Consider the following 12,814-nt stretch of genomic DNA (forward strand, 5'->3'; position numbering starts at 1 on the left):
TATTTTTTGTTAACATATGCATGTACTGGGCCAATTGTTGCCCATTCACCTGCCCTTAGAAGCAGGGAATTGTAAATAGATTGCAGGCAGCATTAACCTGAGCAGGGATAGGATGCAGAAGATCAGACCTGCTAAAGTAGATATCACTGCAATATTATTCTAATAATTCTAGCACTTCTGAAAACGAGATTTTGAATCTTCTATTTCTTCTTCTTTTCAGATAATTTTCAAGCTCATAGATATGTCCGCTACAAAGACTGGAGTCTTCAATGTAGTCCTTAGTCATTGTTGTCGATCTTGGATGTTTCCCACTATTGATGAGAGAAGTGCCTTGGCAAATGCATTCTTAAATGCTGGAAATTACTGTGAACTTATCACTGAGGCTTGTGTCTTTGGAACTGTATTTAGGAGAGATCAAAGGTATTAAAAAAAAAAAAAAAAATCTTTGTTACAATTTTGTGCTCTTTGTTTTCTTTCAAACTTTGAGATAACTATTGAAAACAGTTTTTGTATGCTATTCTGCTAATTTTGTTGCTTTGTCTTCTTTCATCTCTGAAGACTTATTCAGGATGTGCATGCCTTCATAGAAAATCTTGGAGAAAAATGTGCAGCAAATGTTGTTACAGAAAGGTAATGATTTTGAGGATACATCTTACAATATTTGGTGTGAATTTTGTCTTCATTATGATTGATGCTACAATAGGAAAGATGCTGGTTTTGAAGTCAGCTTCTTATCATAGACTCATAGGATATCTCAAGTTGGAAGGGATCCATAAGGAGTATTTTCATAACCTTTTTAAATATTGTTAAAAGTTATATACATCATATTATATTCATAATTCAAATACAAAATGTAGAAAAATGCTAAGTATTTTCAGGAAAATATATCCCACTTGTTAACCTGAGTGGGACTGAAATAACTACTTCCTCATTGTTTCACCTCATAAAAGCAATACTTTTTAGGATGCAGAGCTGATATGTACCTTATCATTGTAGGAAAGACAGTTAAGAAACTCAGGCTTTAATGCAGCTGGATTTGGAGCTTGGCTTTTTAACATTGGTTGTAGGCCTTTTTAGCTTGCATACTGGCAATAGGCTGCCTTCAGGCTACTGGATTATTGAACTTTTCTGTAGTTTCACCCCCACCTTTACTCAGCAAAAGTCAGAGAAACCATTCTAACATAGTGTTTTGGGGAGAAAGTTCACTACTCCTGTATTTTCTCCAAAGAGCTTCTTGGTTGCCAAATGTCTGGTTGTGACAGTCTGCAGCTGTGTGATGCTTTGTTACCTATAATGTCATTAATTCTACTTTTGGCATTAATTATTCCAGCTGTCCCTGAGTAACTAATAGGAATTGAGTGTTGTTTTGGACTAGAATATTTGACCAAAACTGTAAGCATAAATTAGTTCTTTTAAGATTACAGTTTACAGGCACAGAACTTCAAAAACTTTTTATGATACAGCTATTTCTGTAGAAAATTATTTTAAACACTTAGATGCTATTGAATACCTGCAGATAGAAGCAGGGGCGGGTTATCTGGAACTCACTATTTTTCTTCATCAGCAATGAACAGACTTCAAAATTCTGGTTCTGGCTATTTGCATATTGTTTCACTACAGACAACTTGATGGCTGTATGCTCAAGATGATGTTTGGTGCTTTTTTTATAGTTTAGGAATTATCTTTATGTCTGAACGAGTAGTTTGATTTTTTTTTTTTTAATTAATATTTTGCAGTACAAATCGAGATGACCACTATGTTCGGGTTTGTGCTATTAAATTTCTGTGCTTGTTGGATGGATCGAATATCTTGCATAAGACTTTTATGGAAGACATTTTCATCAAACTACTTGATAAAGTAAACTTCATTTTTCTTGGTATATAAATGTAATGTTAGTACAATTATTAAAATGCAAAGTATTTATATTTGACAGGATGTATTTACAGTTGTTTGTTTAGCCTGTCTAGATTTGCCCAGCAATACACTTTTATACACTTTTTTCTTTTGTTGAGACAGAAGTTAATTCAGCCAAACCAAAGTAGTAAAAATAATTTTTCAGGTTTATTTCTCTCTTTTTAGTGGATTTTCTGACTTCATGGAACATTATCCAAATTGTAACCATTGTTCCATTAAGAATCTTCCTTCAGGCTGCATTTTGAAGCACCGCATTTCACTTTAACAATTGCAGACTACCTTTTAAATTGAGAGCACTATTGTCTCCTAATGAGACCTTTATAAATAGAATTAATGGAGAAGGTTGGGGTCTGATTTTCATTTATAACATAGCTGCTTATGCATTGGCAGTAAAGTTAGTGGTAAATTACTACAGCTGCTAGTAGAACATCACCCATACATTCTGGTACTATAGAATTCTGCTTTTGTCTGAAGAACAAGAAATGGGTGGTCTTTCATTCCTGTCAATTAACTACTGGAGAAAAATGGATAGTATTTGTGTTGTAAGATTGATCAAGTGGGAAAAGCGAGCTTTAAAAGTGATTTCCTTATTTGCTTAAATATGAAGCTGAAACAGGTAAAAATAAAGCGTATTTGCATGTTAATTTTAATATAGGACTTGGATCACCAAATAATTTTCTTTTTAAAAAGTTAAGGAAATAATTTTGGGTGTCATGTATTTTTAAGGCCAAAATAGAGTATGTAGGGAAAGAATTTAAGCTATGTAAGAATATGGATTTCAAATCTTTTTAAAGTTCCATTTATCTCACTAACTTTTATCACATAAAACATGTTGCAGAATATCAATTTCTGTCTCAAAACTAGAGCTGTAGTTACAAGCTGATTTAATTGATAGCATGACTAAACCCATTTTTTAAATGTAGACACTAAAGTAGAAATGTTTTATATACTCATTTCTTCACTTAGGATCTTTAGTTCTTATGTAACTAAATGACAGCTTGAGTCTTCATGCTCCGTTTTTACATAGTACTACTTTAATTGTTCATACACAGTAGGTGCTGTAAATTCTTCAACTTTGTGCTGTTTGAAGAGTCTTAATACCTAACATTTTTTGTTCTCTTAAGTAAGAATACTAAGTGGAATTGTCTATTTTTCAACTTTCTGAACTTCTCATGGACAAGCTTCAAAATTTAACTCTAAATAAATGACTTTAATATATTTTTCCTAGCTTTATATTTAACGCTGGTACTAGCTGTGCAGTAGATGCGGCTTTGTCAGTACAGTGAAGTATATTTCCATGTATTCAATTTTAAAGGAAGAATATGTAATAAACCTTTTAATTTGCTTTTAGGATAAACTGGTATCCAGATCTAGAACGCGCTATTATGCAAACTCTTTACAGCATAGAATTAAAAACCGGGTATGGCAGACACTGTTAGTTCTTCTTCCAAAGCTTGACCAGGTATTGCTCTTCACTATGAGTTTTTAAATAAATATGTACCTTCAAGAATAATTTGGTGTCATGCAAACTGCATATGTTAAATTACAGCAGGGCATAAAAGGCATGTAATCTCTGTGGCTGATGTAGAAGTTTTGTGTAGTTTCATTCTTTCAGTCTGAAGTCATAGATTTATGATGCATTTCTAGAGGTCACTGTAAACTGGTTCTTGGATTTGTGAATTACAGGAGACTGTTGCTGTTAAAGCTAGCTAAAACTCTGTGCTGACTATCTGATTTAAAGCTTTTCATTTGGTAAAAACATTGCTGCTTTATGAACACTCAGAAATTGAGGCATTTTAGTTTGATCTAATGCTTCTTCATAATAAAATATTTGAAAAGTGTAATAAAGAAATTAGATGGTTCTAAAATGTTTTCATGTGAGTATTAAAAATATTTCTAATATTATGATAAAGTGAAGAATGTTCTTTTTATTTAGAATTTTTTTCTTCATGGAAATAAGTCTTAATATACTAAATTATTATCTGATTTTGTTTTCCCAGAATTTTTTGTGTGGAACCATTGACAAAGTTTTTCAGGCTGGATTTGGTAACAATCAGGCATCTGTGAAATACTTCATAGAATGGATTGTTATCTTGAGTCTACATAAATACCCCCAATTCCTTAATAAACTCTGGGATTGCTTTTGCTATGTAAGTAAGGACTTTGGCATTCACTTGAAGAGTAATTTGAATGAGGAGGGTATAGTTTGTCTTCCCATACCTTATTTTCTGTGTATTTCAATTTTCCTTTAGAAGCAGTGGGTTTTTGAGCAGATCAAATTAACTTGGAAGTGAGTCTGAACTACAGTCTGAGACATTTAGAAATTTGTGATATAGACGTGGCTGAAGACAAGTGAATTTTTCCAACTGAGAGATTTCCTTTTATAAAGTACTAATCTGGGCAGAGTAGAGCTGGCACAGTGAGTCAGAGTACTCTTTGCAGTCGCCAGTGTAAAAACCATCAGAAACACATGGATGCCCTAGATGCTGAGTTTGGGAAGATACCACAAAGTCACTTGTGGTTTCCACACCCAGCTTTTGTCTTCTGCATCTTGTTTTTCAGTGGGAACGTAACTCGCATAACGCATGTTCAATTTGCAGCTTTTAATATGGACTTCTTTCACAGTGGAGTTCTATAATGTGGTTCCAAAACTGGAGGCAGGGTTTGAATTATGGTACCCAAAAGTTGTGAGAGTGTTGACTGAGGAGAACTGACTTATACTAGCATTTCATTTTTATGTCTTGCATTCTTCTTTAAGTAATCACCCGAAAGAGTTGACCTGTAGAAATAGTAATTGTCTGTATTGATAACCTTGAATTTGTTAGCATTGTACATTTGGGCTGAGCAGAAAAAGTATGTACTTGAACCTCTTCCAGCGTATAGGAAGACATTACTTGCCATGGTGCCTCTGCTGAAGCTCACCACTCGTAATAGTTAAATGTAGCTGTTTTCTTGCTTATCAAATAGCCTAGTTGCTACTGTAGTTTTTTTTTAAAAGCCAAACAGTAGGACAAGAATTAAATAAAAAAATAGGAAAACTGTATATATACCTTTTTTGCCCCAAACCAGGCAGGTTTTTTAATACTGCTCTGAGGCAGCTTTGCTTGCTAGTGATGTGTGCTGTGGTTTTGGGGGTTGTTTGGAGTTTTTTCTGCTGAGCAGGGGAAAAAATTTCTCTTTCGGTTTACAGTTCATACTTTTTTTTTTTTTTAAGTGCATGAGGATGCCTTGGCATGCCTATTTGAACTGATGAAAAGTGCTGTAAGGGATGTAACCTTTTCCTATTTCAGAGTTCCTTCCAAGAGCTCAGGCAGTTGGAATTGCTATCATCTTAGTAGATGATAATCCATTGGGTCAAAGCAATCTCATGCTGACAACAAATGTACTGAATCACAGTGGGCCCATTCAAACAGAGCAAGTAGAAAACATGTAGATTTATGAAAAAGGAATGCAGATTGTATTTTTAGAGGCTGTTCTGGAAAACTTTTCAATGACTCTGAAAAGGATTTTCAGGATCATATTGAAAAACAAGCTGAACTTGAGGACCCAGTGCAATGCTGTGGCAAAATGGATGAATAGGGAGTATATCTATAAACAGAAGTGGCAAATAGAAGTGTGGAAACTCATTTCTTCCAGTACAGAGCGTGGGTGAGGCTGATGCTAGGCTATTCTTTCTGTGTCCAATACCCACATTTGTGATGACATGGAAAAGTGTGAGCACTGAAAAGAATCCCTGGGGTTTTTTATTGGGTTTAGGGTTTTCCGGGGCGGGCGGGGGGGGAATACAGTGAATTTGGGTTGAATTTTAGCTCACTTACGCTGCTGTATGCGTCGTTCTACTTCATGTGTTAGTAAAAAGCAAATAACATATTAGGGAAAATGAAATCTTGCTAAAATACAAAGTTCATATTATTAAGTTTTGCTGTGGAAACACAAAGTTTTTTTAATAGTGGTGATACTACTGCATCTGTGGAACATGTTGTGGAAACTTAGGGTATAAAAATGTTTTTTATGCATATTTCTTGTTAAATTCTCTTTTGCTTTAGGATGAAGAAAAGCTTAAAACAAGCATCTGCACATTTTTATCAGTGTTATCACACTTTGACATCATTCTTCAAAATACCTCAGAGAAGGTAAGTTTGACTAAAAGTGTTCATTCTTTATTCAGTTGCGCTTAAATGGATTTCTGAAATAAAAACCATTTTTTCAGTCTGTTTTCAAAACCTTTTTAATACCTACTTCCTACTAAAGTATCCTTTGATATGGAAAACACTAACTCTTCCTGTCCTGTCACCTCTGTAACATATTGGACTTAAGAAAAATAGCTAAATGGCAGGTGTTCTCCATAGACAGGGCCTGATTACCTGTGAGTTTTTCTAGAATAGCTACTCCAGTTTTAACTAAACATGTGGATGCACCTGGGTTTGTTTTTCTTGCTGCTGCTGTTTAATCTGCATGAAATTGGCCAGAGATAACCTGGAAGTAGGTGATCTTTCTAAAGAATAACAACACTCAAATATGGAGTTCTTTGGCAATACCTAGTTCATATTACATTTAGAATTCTTATTTGGAATTCCCAATTTTATTATTGAACTTTAAAATAGAGGATGAAATACAGTCAGATGTTACATTAGGTCAACTACTTCACATCTGTAGCAATCCAGGCATTTCTGGTTTTGGGGTTTTTTTTTGTTTGCATACATTTGCAAGAACAGCTTTCTAAGTTCTAGAAAATCAGAAGTAAATAGAGGTTTCCATGTATGCAGAATAATTTTTAAAGCAAATTAATACATTTTCAAAACACAAGTGGGGATGTAGGTCTGTGCCCTAGTGAGAAGGAAGGAAGGAAATCAGGACCATGTTCTGAAGCCTGTATTTGCACATGTATGTACTGATAAAGCTTTGGACTTTCTGAAAGGCTGTTTTTTGAGGAAGCCACTGTTCCTTGGGCCACTCTTACTTCTCTACTTCTGAATGGCACATTAGGACTTAACATAAATCAAAGAAACTTCTGTATCTTTGTTTTTTTTAGAAGCCAGCTTTGAAGAAAGCCCTCATAGTTGTTCTACAGTGGTGTTTCAACCATAATTTCAGCGTTCGACTTTATGCGTTAGTTGCCCTTAAAAAAATTTGGGGTATGTGCAGACTGTTGCATGTGGAAGAATTTGAAGCTCTGACACCAGTTATTGAATCTAGCCTTCAACAAGTGGAAAACATGCATGGCACAGGGTTAGTAACATTCTTCTGACTTACAGCTTAACATTGTTCTTCTGAGCCATTTACATCAAGTCTAATTTTCTAAAATAGCACTTGATAATTTTTGTGGGGCTTTATAGATTTTTTTTAACTGTTTAAAAAGAAACCAAAAATTGAAAATTGAAATCTAATTATCAGCAAAGAAAATGAAGTGTTAATTCAGTGTAGCATTGCAATCTGAAAGCACATGAGGAAAAACTCAAGGCATGTTTGAACAGTGCTCATAGTTTAGAGGTGGGGTAAAAATAGACAGTCAGAAGTCAGCTTAATTTTCTTACCTGAGGGGTTTTGAAGCAATAACATTCATTCTTCCAAACTTCCTGATACCAGTAAATTCTCAAATATAAAAATCCAAAATGTTTTTGGTGTTAATATTTGAAAATACTTCTGTGGGAGAAAAATGGATAGGGAAATTAATTTGGATGATAATTAAATGAACTTTACAGAAATACTTTTCTGCTTACTGATTTGCAAATACAACAATTCAGTTAAATTTTGTACTATCTGTGTGTTTGTATCCTTCTTTTAGCCCAGTTGGTAGGAGTTAATTAAAATTATTTAGAATTTCTGACAGTATTGTGAGCCAACATAAACTTGGGACTGCTGCTGATGGGCTTTTTTTTTTTCTTTTTTTTGGGGGGGGAACATTAATATTCATTTCCCTGATCAGTTTCACTGTTAAATCACCCAAGTTGGTATGTCAAGACATGGGATAGAAAAAAAGCAGCAGAGGGAGGAGTCTGCTTTTTTTCTTTCTTTTTTTTTCTGACAGCTAAAAGTTGTCACTGAACCATAAGCTAGTATTCAGTTTCCTTCAGAGGCCTAGATGGGATGCTCCTTCTTGCCAAACTTACTTCTTTTGATAATAGAATTTGGAGACATGTTATGGGCCTTTCTTGAAACATAAATAAAACTTATTTCCTGAATACTGGGGGTTTTGGGGTTTGTTTGTTTGTTTTTTTTTTTAATGGGTCCATCCTTAATTGTTAAAGTGTTTTCTTTCTCATACAGTATATAGTAAATACAGTAAGGTTGCCTTATTCCAATTTGACAATTTAAAAAAAAAAATCCAGTATGTTGCCTTCTTTGTGCATCTTGCATTACTTTCTGCAATTGCAGGAATGCTAGAAGGAACTGGCAGCGAATACAAGATCACTTCTTCTTTGCAACATTTCATCCACTTGAGGATTATAGTCTAGAGGCAAGTCTGAGACTATTGCTGATCATTGTACTTGTGTAGTTTTACAACTATATTTTTATCTTTCTTTGTGTATGCTAATGTAGGATGAATAATGATCAACTATTATTCATTTAAAACTCTGAAAAATTACTTCGTCTAAATTGTGATGGATTTTAGACTAAGACTGCAGCTTAATTTTCTAATTAATATTGTGTTAAAAACGGGTCAATTAAGAAGAGGTATGTGTGATGAATGTGCCTGTCTGTGTGGGAGTTAATCAGGTTTTATATTTGTGGCTAGAAAAGTTACTTGTAATAACTGAAGAGCATCTACTAAATTGTATGTAGTCCGTTAGGATTTTCGAGACATCTCCTGTTCTTGGAAGTAACTTGAGGTTGCTTAACTAAATTGCTGTTTGATGTGAACGGGATACAGATGTATAACTTCTAGAGCATCTTTCAGCTATCCTTTTTGCTATAGCTTAAATAAATGACAGCAGAATAAACACTGAAGGAAGGAAGGTAAAAATAAGGATGCAGATAAAAATAAGAGATAGAGGAACTAAGCTGAAAATACAAGATAAACATGAATGTGAAAAGGGGTACATGTGTTCTGGCACAAACAGTGCCATCTTTCAGAGAAGGAATTTTATTTTTGTTTTAACCCATCTTCTGTGAAATATTTTTGTGAATATGCTAGCTATGACTTCACAAATGCAGAAATTAAAATCCTGAACAAGAAAAAAAAAAACCCAAACCCAAAAACCCCAAGGCTAATACTTGTTAAGTATTTAAATGTATTCAAGGTGCATCCTCGCCTTCATCTTGAGGGTGGATTGGGGTAAAATGTCTGGGTTTTAAACTCTTCTTCTGATTCAGCCTTTCTCTTGGGGTGTGTGTTTGTTTCTCCTTGATAAATTGTGGTTAGCTGTATTGGTAGTGCTGAGTTGGATTTTACGACTAGATTTTAATGCTTTTGACTATATTCCTTTTGACATTAAATCAACCTGCATTCTTTACTAGAAGTTCATAAGAGCATCTGAAAACTCTTTAGTGTTATGTGTAAGACATTTTCACAAGATCTCTGTACTGAGAAGCATAGCGTTAATTCTTTGGTGTTCTAGAATTTCAGAACAGTTATCAATGCAGATCCTTGAAAAAGGTCTAATCAAATAGAGAAAGAGACTAGATTTATGAAAGTTACATATAAAGTGAAGAATATTGAGAGATCTATTAGTAAGTTATATCAAGTACCAAGAAAAACAAGTATTAAAATCATAGAATGCTAGATAAGATGTGTGCAATAAAATTACCAGAGATTAATTTATTATCTGTTTTGCTTGCTGTAGTGGTGCTCTGCTAATAACACTGTGTTACATTGCAGACAATATTTTATACTCTTCCCCGCCTTTCGGAACTGGCTGAAGATGAATGGATCTCACTCTCTAAGTTTGACAGATTCACTGATGTTCCTTTGCCACCAGCATTTCAGTGGTATCATTCTCGAACAGAACTTCGTGATCTGAAACCAAGTGACTGGTCTCAGCAAGACATGGGTAAAATATAGCTAATCTATATTAAATACAATTATTTGTATGTAGTAGCTGTATACATCTGTATTCAATCTGATCTCTGTTTTTCAGCTGAAGTAGAGTTGTATCTATGTGAGCAGAGTATATACCATAAAATAATAGTAGATGACTACTGGTGTCTACAGTACGAAGCAGTAGTTTCACTACTGCTTGCGTATCCATATGACTACTGCTTGCTTTTATAGGTTCAAATTCAGCTGAAGCAGATAGCCAGACAGAATGGACTGATGTTCAGAAAAAGATTATACCCTGGAAAAACAGTACTCCTAGTTTAGACCTGGAAATGGTATTTCAGGATCGTGCTGCTAAACTTGGTAAATCAAACAGCAGGCTGATTGTGGTGGCTTCACTTATTGATAAACCTACCAATTTAGGAGGTAAGGTTGACTGCACATTTTTAAACTTTTATTTTAGACCTCAGATCCCACTGGGATAATAATGAATTTCATCTTATGTTGATAATTAGAAAATTATTTAAGTACTGCTCAGAAAAATAGATCATTATCCTGAAAAAACTGGTAATCAAAAGAAATACTACCTGCTTCAGAAGAAGGCGTCTCCTATACTTAGTTTTAAGGAAAAAAAAAAAGTATTTACACGTAGCACACATTAATTTAATTAAATAGAAATTGCTGTAAATCATGCTCAGTTTTTTATTGTTTTTATATTCTTTGTTACAGTTGAGTTTTTCAGCTGTGTATGCAGTTAAAGGAAATAATTTGCTTTTATATATTTTTTTCTATAACAATTAAACAAATCTTGTAGACCTGCTAGTTTCTCATGACTTGGACAGGAAAGTGCCTGTTCCTGATTAAGTACTCAAGCTGTGATACAATAAATCCTACAAATACTTTATTGCATTGTGCTTGCTGTTGTTAGCAGTTTAAATAACTGCAGTGAGACTATTAATGAAAAATAAGCCTTCTAGTTGGTGCTGCCTGCATTGTAATGCTGTAATGTGTCATTCTCTCAAGCCTTTCATTTAACAGGTGCTGGATTTGGAGCTTAAGCATGTGTGTGTGTGTGTCCATCCATCCCTGCCAAGGCTTGTACACTGACCCATTACTTTGTGTAATTAGTATTGTAGAAGCACGTTGTCAGGCATAGTGCTTTTCTAATTTTTATCTTTCTGCTAAGTTAAAAAATGGTTTTGTTTGGTTTTTTTTTTTTTTTTTTTTTTTTCTGGTAAGTTAATGTGGAACAAGGTGTGGCTTGGAACAGAAGCACCTGAAACTGTTTAAAAATAGAAGACTAAAGTAACCATTTTGCTTTTGGATTCTTTGTCCTTTTACACTTGCTAAAGTATTCTGGCTTGGTGTTTATTTTCTACACAAAAATGACTTTAATTCTTCTGTTTGTAGGTTTATGTCGTACAAGTGAAATATTTGGGGCATCTGCACTAGTTGTCAGCAGTCTTCATTATATACAGGATAAGCAGTTTCAGCATCTTAGTGTTTCTGCAGAGCAGTGGCTCCCCCTTGTTGAGGTGAATGGAAACATTTTAATAGCTAAAAAGTGTACTGTACATCTTCAGTTCATCAGATGCATAGTGCAAATTCTTTTTATCTTGCAAAAACGAACTTTTTATTTAACAGAAGCTTCTGCTGTTATCTCCAAGACTTAATCTTGAGTATTTTGATATAAACTTTGGGTCAACCTTGTAAAAGAGAATTTAAAAAATACTTTTAATTTCTTATTGCTGTGATAAACTGATTATGTGAGCTGTCATTGCTGCATCTTTCTCTGTGTTTTATAGTGGTGGGTTGGAATTTAATGTTTGTTTATAAAAGTTGAACAACACTTCATTTATCTTGCTAGGTCGATTGCTTTTGGTAACTTCATGGGGATAATCTTTGAGTTTGCCTGAAGCTAACTTGTGCCGAGCTTTTAGAACCTATTATCTTGCTTATAAAAATGAGGGTTTCAACCTATATGTTTAGTATTTGGTAGAAAATATGTTTGTGATATTTTATAATAATCAGTTTTTCAAGATCAGCTTTAAGTCATCTGAAAAATTCAGTGCAAATTTTTCTTCCCTGCCCCCCGCTATTTATTTTCAGCCTATTAAGATTTTTCTTCAGAACGAGATAGCTGTAGACCGTTTTGCCTAAAACAGGACACTGTTGGACACACGTTGTCATGCCTAGTGTCTGTACAGAAATGTACTGATGATACAGTTTCTGTTGCATGAAGAAATTGGCATTTAATACAAATAAGCATTTAGAGAGTAGGATCAAGACAACTAAGAAATTCTTCACTGCAAGCTGTCACAAGTTGTAATGCAGGCATGTAAGGCACCTCAGCTTCAATACTGGCTGTTGTATTGTTTGGGGAAGGAATTCCAGGTTAAATAACTGTGCACCTTGTCCCTATGCAAGAGTAATTCTTTTACATTCAAATGTAAGGCTTGGAGCTGTCAGATGCATGGAAAAGCCTTTGTTCGTTGTATTTGTGGAGTACGTTTTTGTGGCATTACTTAACCTCTTGTGCTATTGCTGAAGAGCTTTTAAAATGTTAAGCTATGTATATGGACAGAGTCTTTGGGGATAAAAGTCATTCATCTTAAAAACTGTCCAAGTAAATTGATTTTTACAGTAACTTCAGAAGTTTACAAATGGTGATATTTAAATACTTGTATATTTCTCTTTACTTTTGATGGACAGGTGAAACCATCTCAGCTTGTTGATTATTTACAGCAGAAAAAAATGGAGGGGTACACTATTATTGGTGTGGAGCAGACAGCTAAAAGTTTTGATCTTACAGAATATTGCTTCCCAGAGAAGTCACTGTTATTGCTGGGGTAAGAACACACACTTTTTTGTAAATCTACCTCTTGCAGCCCACCCCTTCTAGTCAGAGTGTGGTCATATGAA

The 12,814-nt window shown here is 34.4% G+C and overlaps 1 protein-coding gene across 1 annotated transcript in view; it reads left to right on the forward strand.

The window, feature by feature from the left end:
* The window catches only part of TARBP1 (TAR (HIV-1) RNA binding protein 1), a 40,534-nt gene that overhangs the window by 26,115 nt on the left and 1,605 nt on the right, over positions 1-12,814 (forward strand). The window contains exons 18-29 of the mRNA XM_030035072.2: positions 221-420; positions 559-630; positions 1,737-1,857; positions 3,266-3,376; positions 3,915-4,064; positions 5,961-6,047; positions 6,947-7,143; positions 8,290-8,371; positions 9,734-9,905; positions 10,127-10,318; positions 11,303-11,427; positions 12,605-12,741. Coding sequence (XP_029890932.1) covers positions 221-420; positions 559-630; positions 1,737-1,857; positions 3,266-3,376; positions 3,915-4,064; positions 5,961-6,047; positions 6,947-7,143; positions 8,290-8,371; positions 9,734-9,905; positions 10,127-10,318; positions 11,303-11,427; positions 12,605-12,741 — 1,646 coding nt within the window. The remainder of the gene's footprint in view (positions 1-220; positions 421-558; positions 631-1,736; positions 1,858-3,265; positions 3,377-3,914; positions 4,065-5,960; positions 6,048-6,946; positions 7,144-8,289; positions 8,372-9,733; positions 9,906-10,126; positions 10,319-11,302; positions 11,428-12,604; positions 12,742-12,814) is intronic.

The sequence above is a fragment of the Aquila chrysaetos genome, chromosome 13 (genome assembly GCF_900496995.4).
Source record: "Aquila chrysaetos chrysaetos chromosome 13, bAquChr1.4, whole genome shotgun sequence".
In the NCBI taxonomy this organism is placed as follows: domain Eukaryota; kingdom Metazoa; phylum Chordata; class Aves; order Accipitriformes; family Accipitridae; genus Aquila; species Aquila chrysaetos.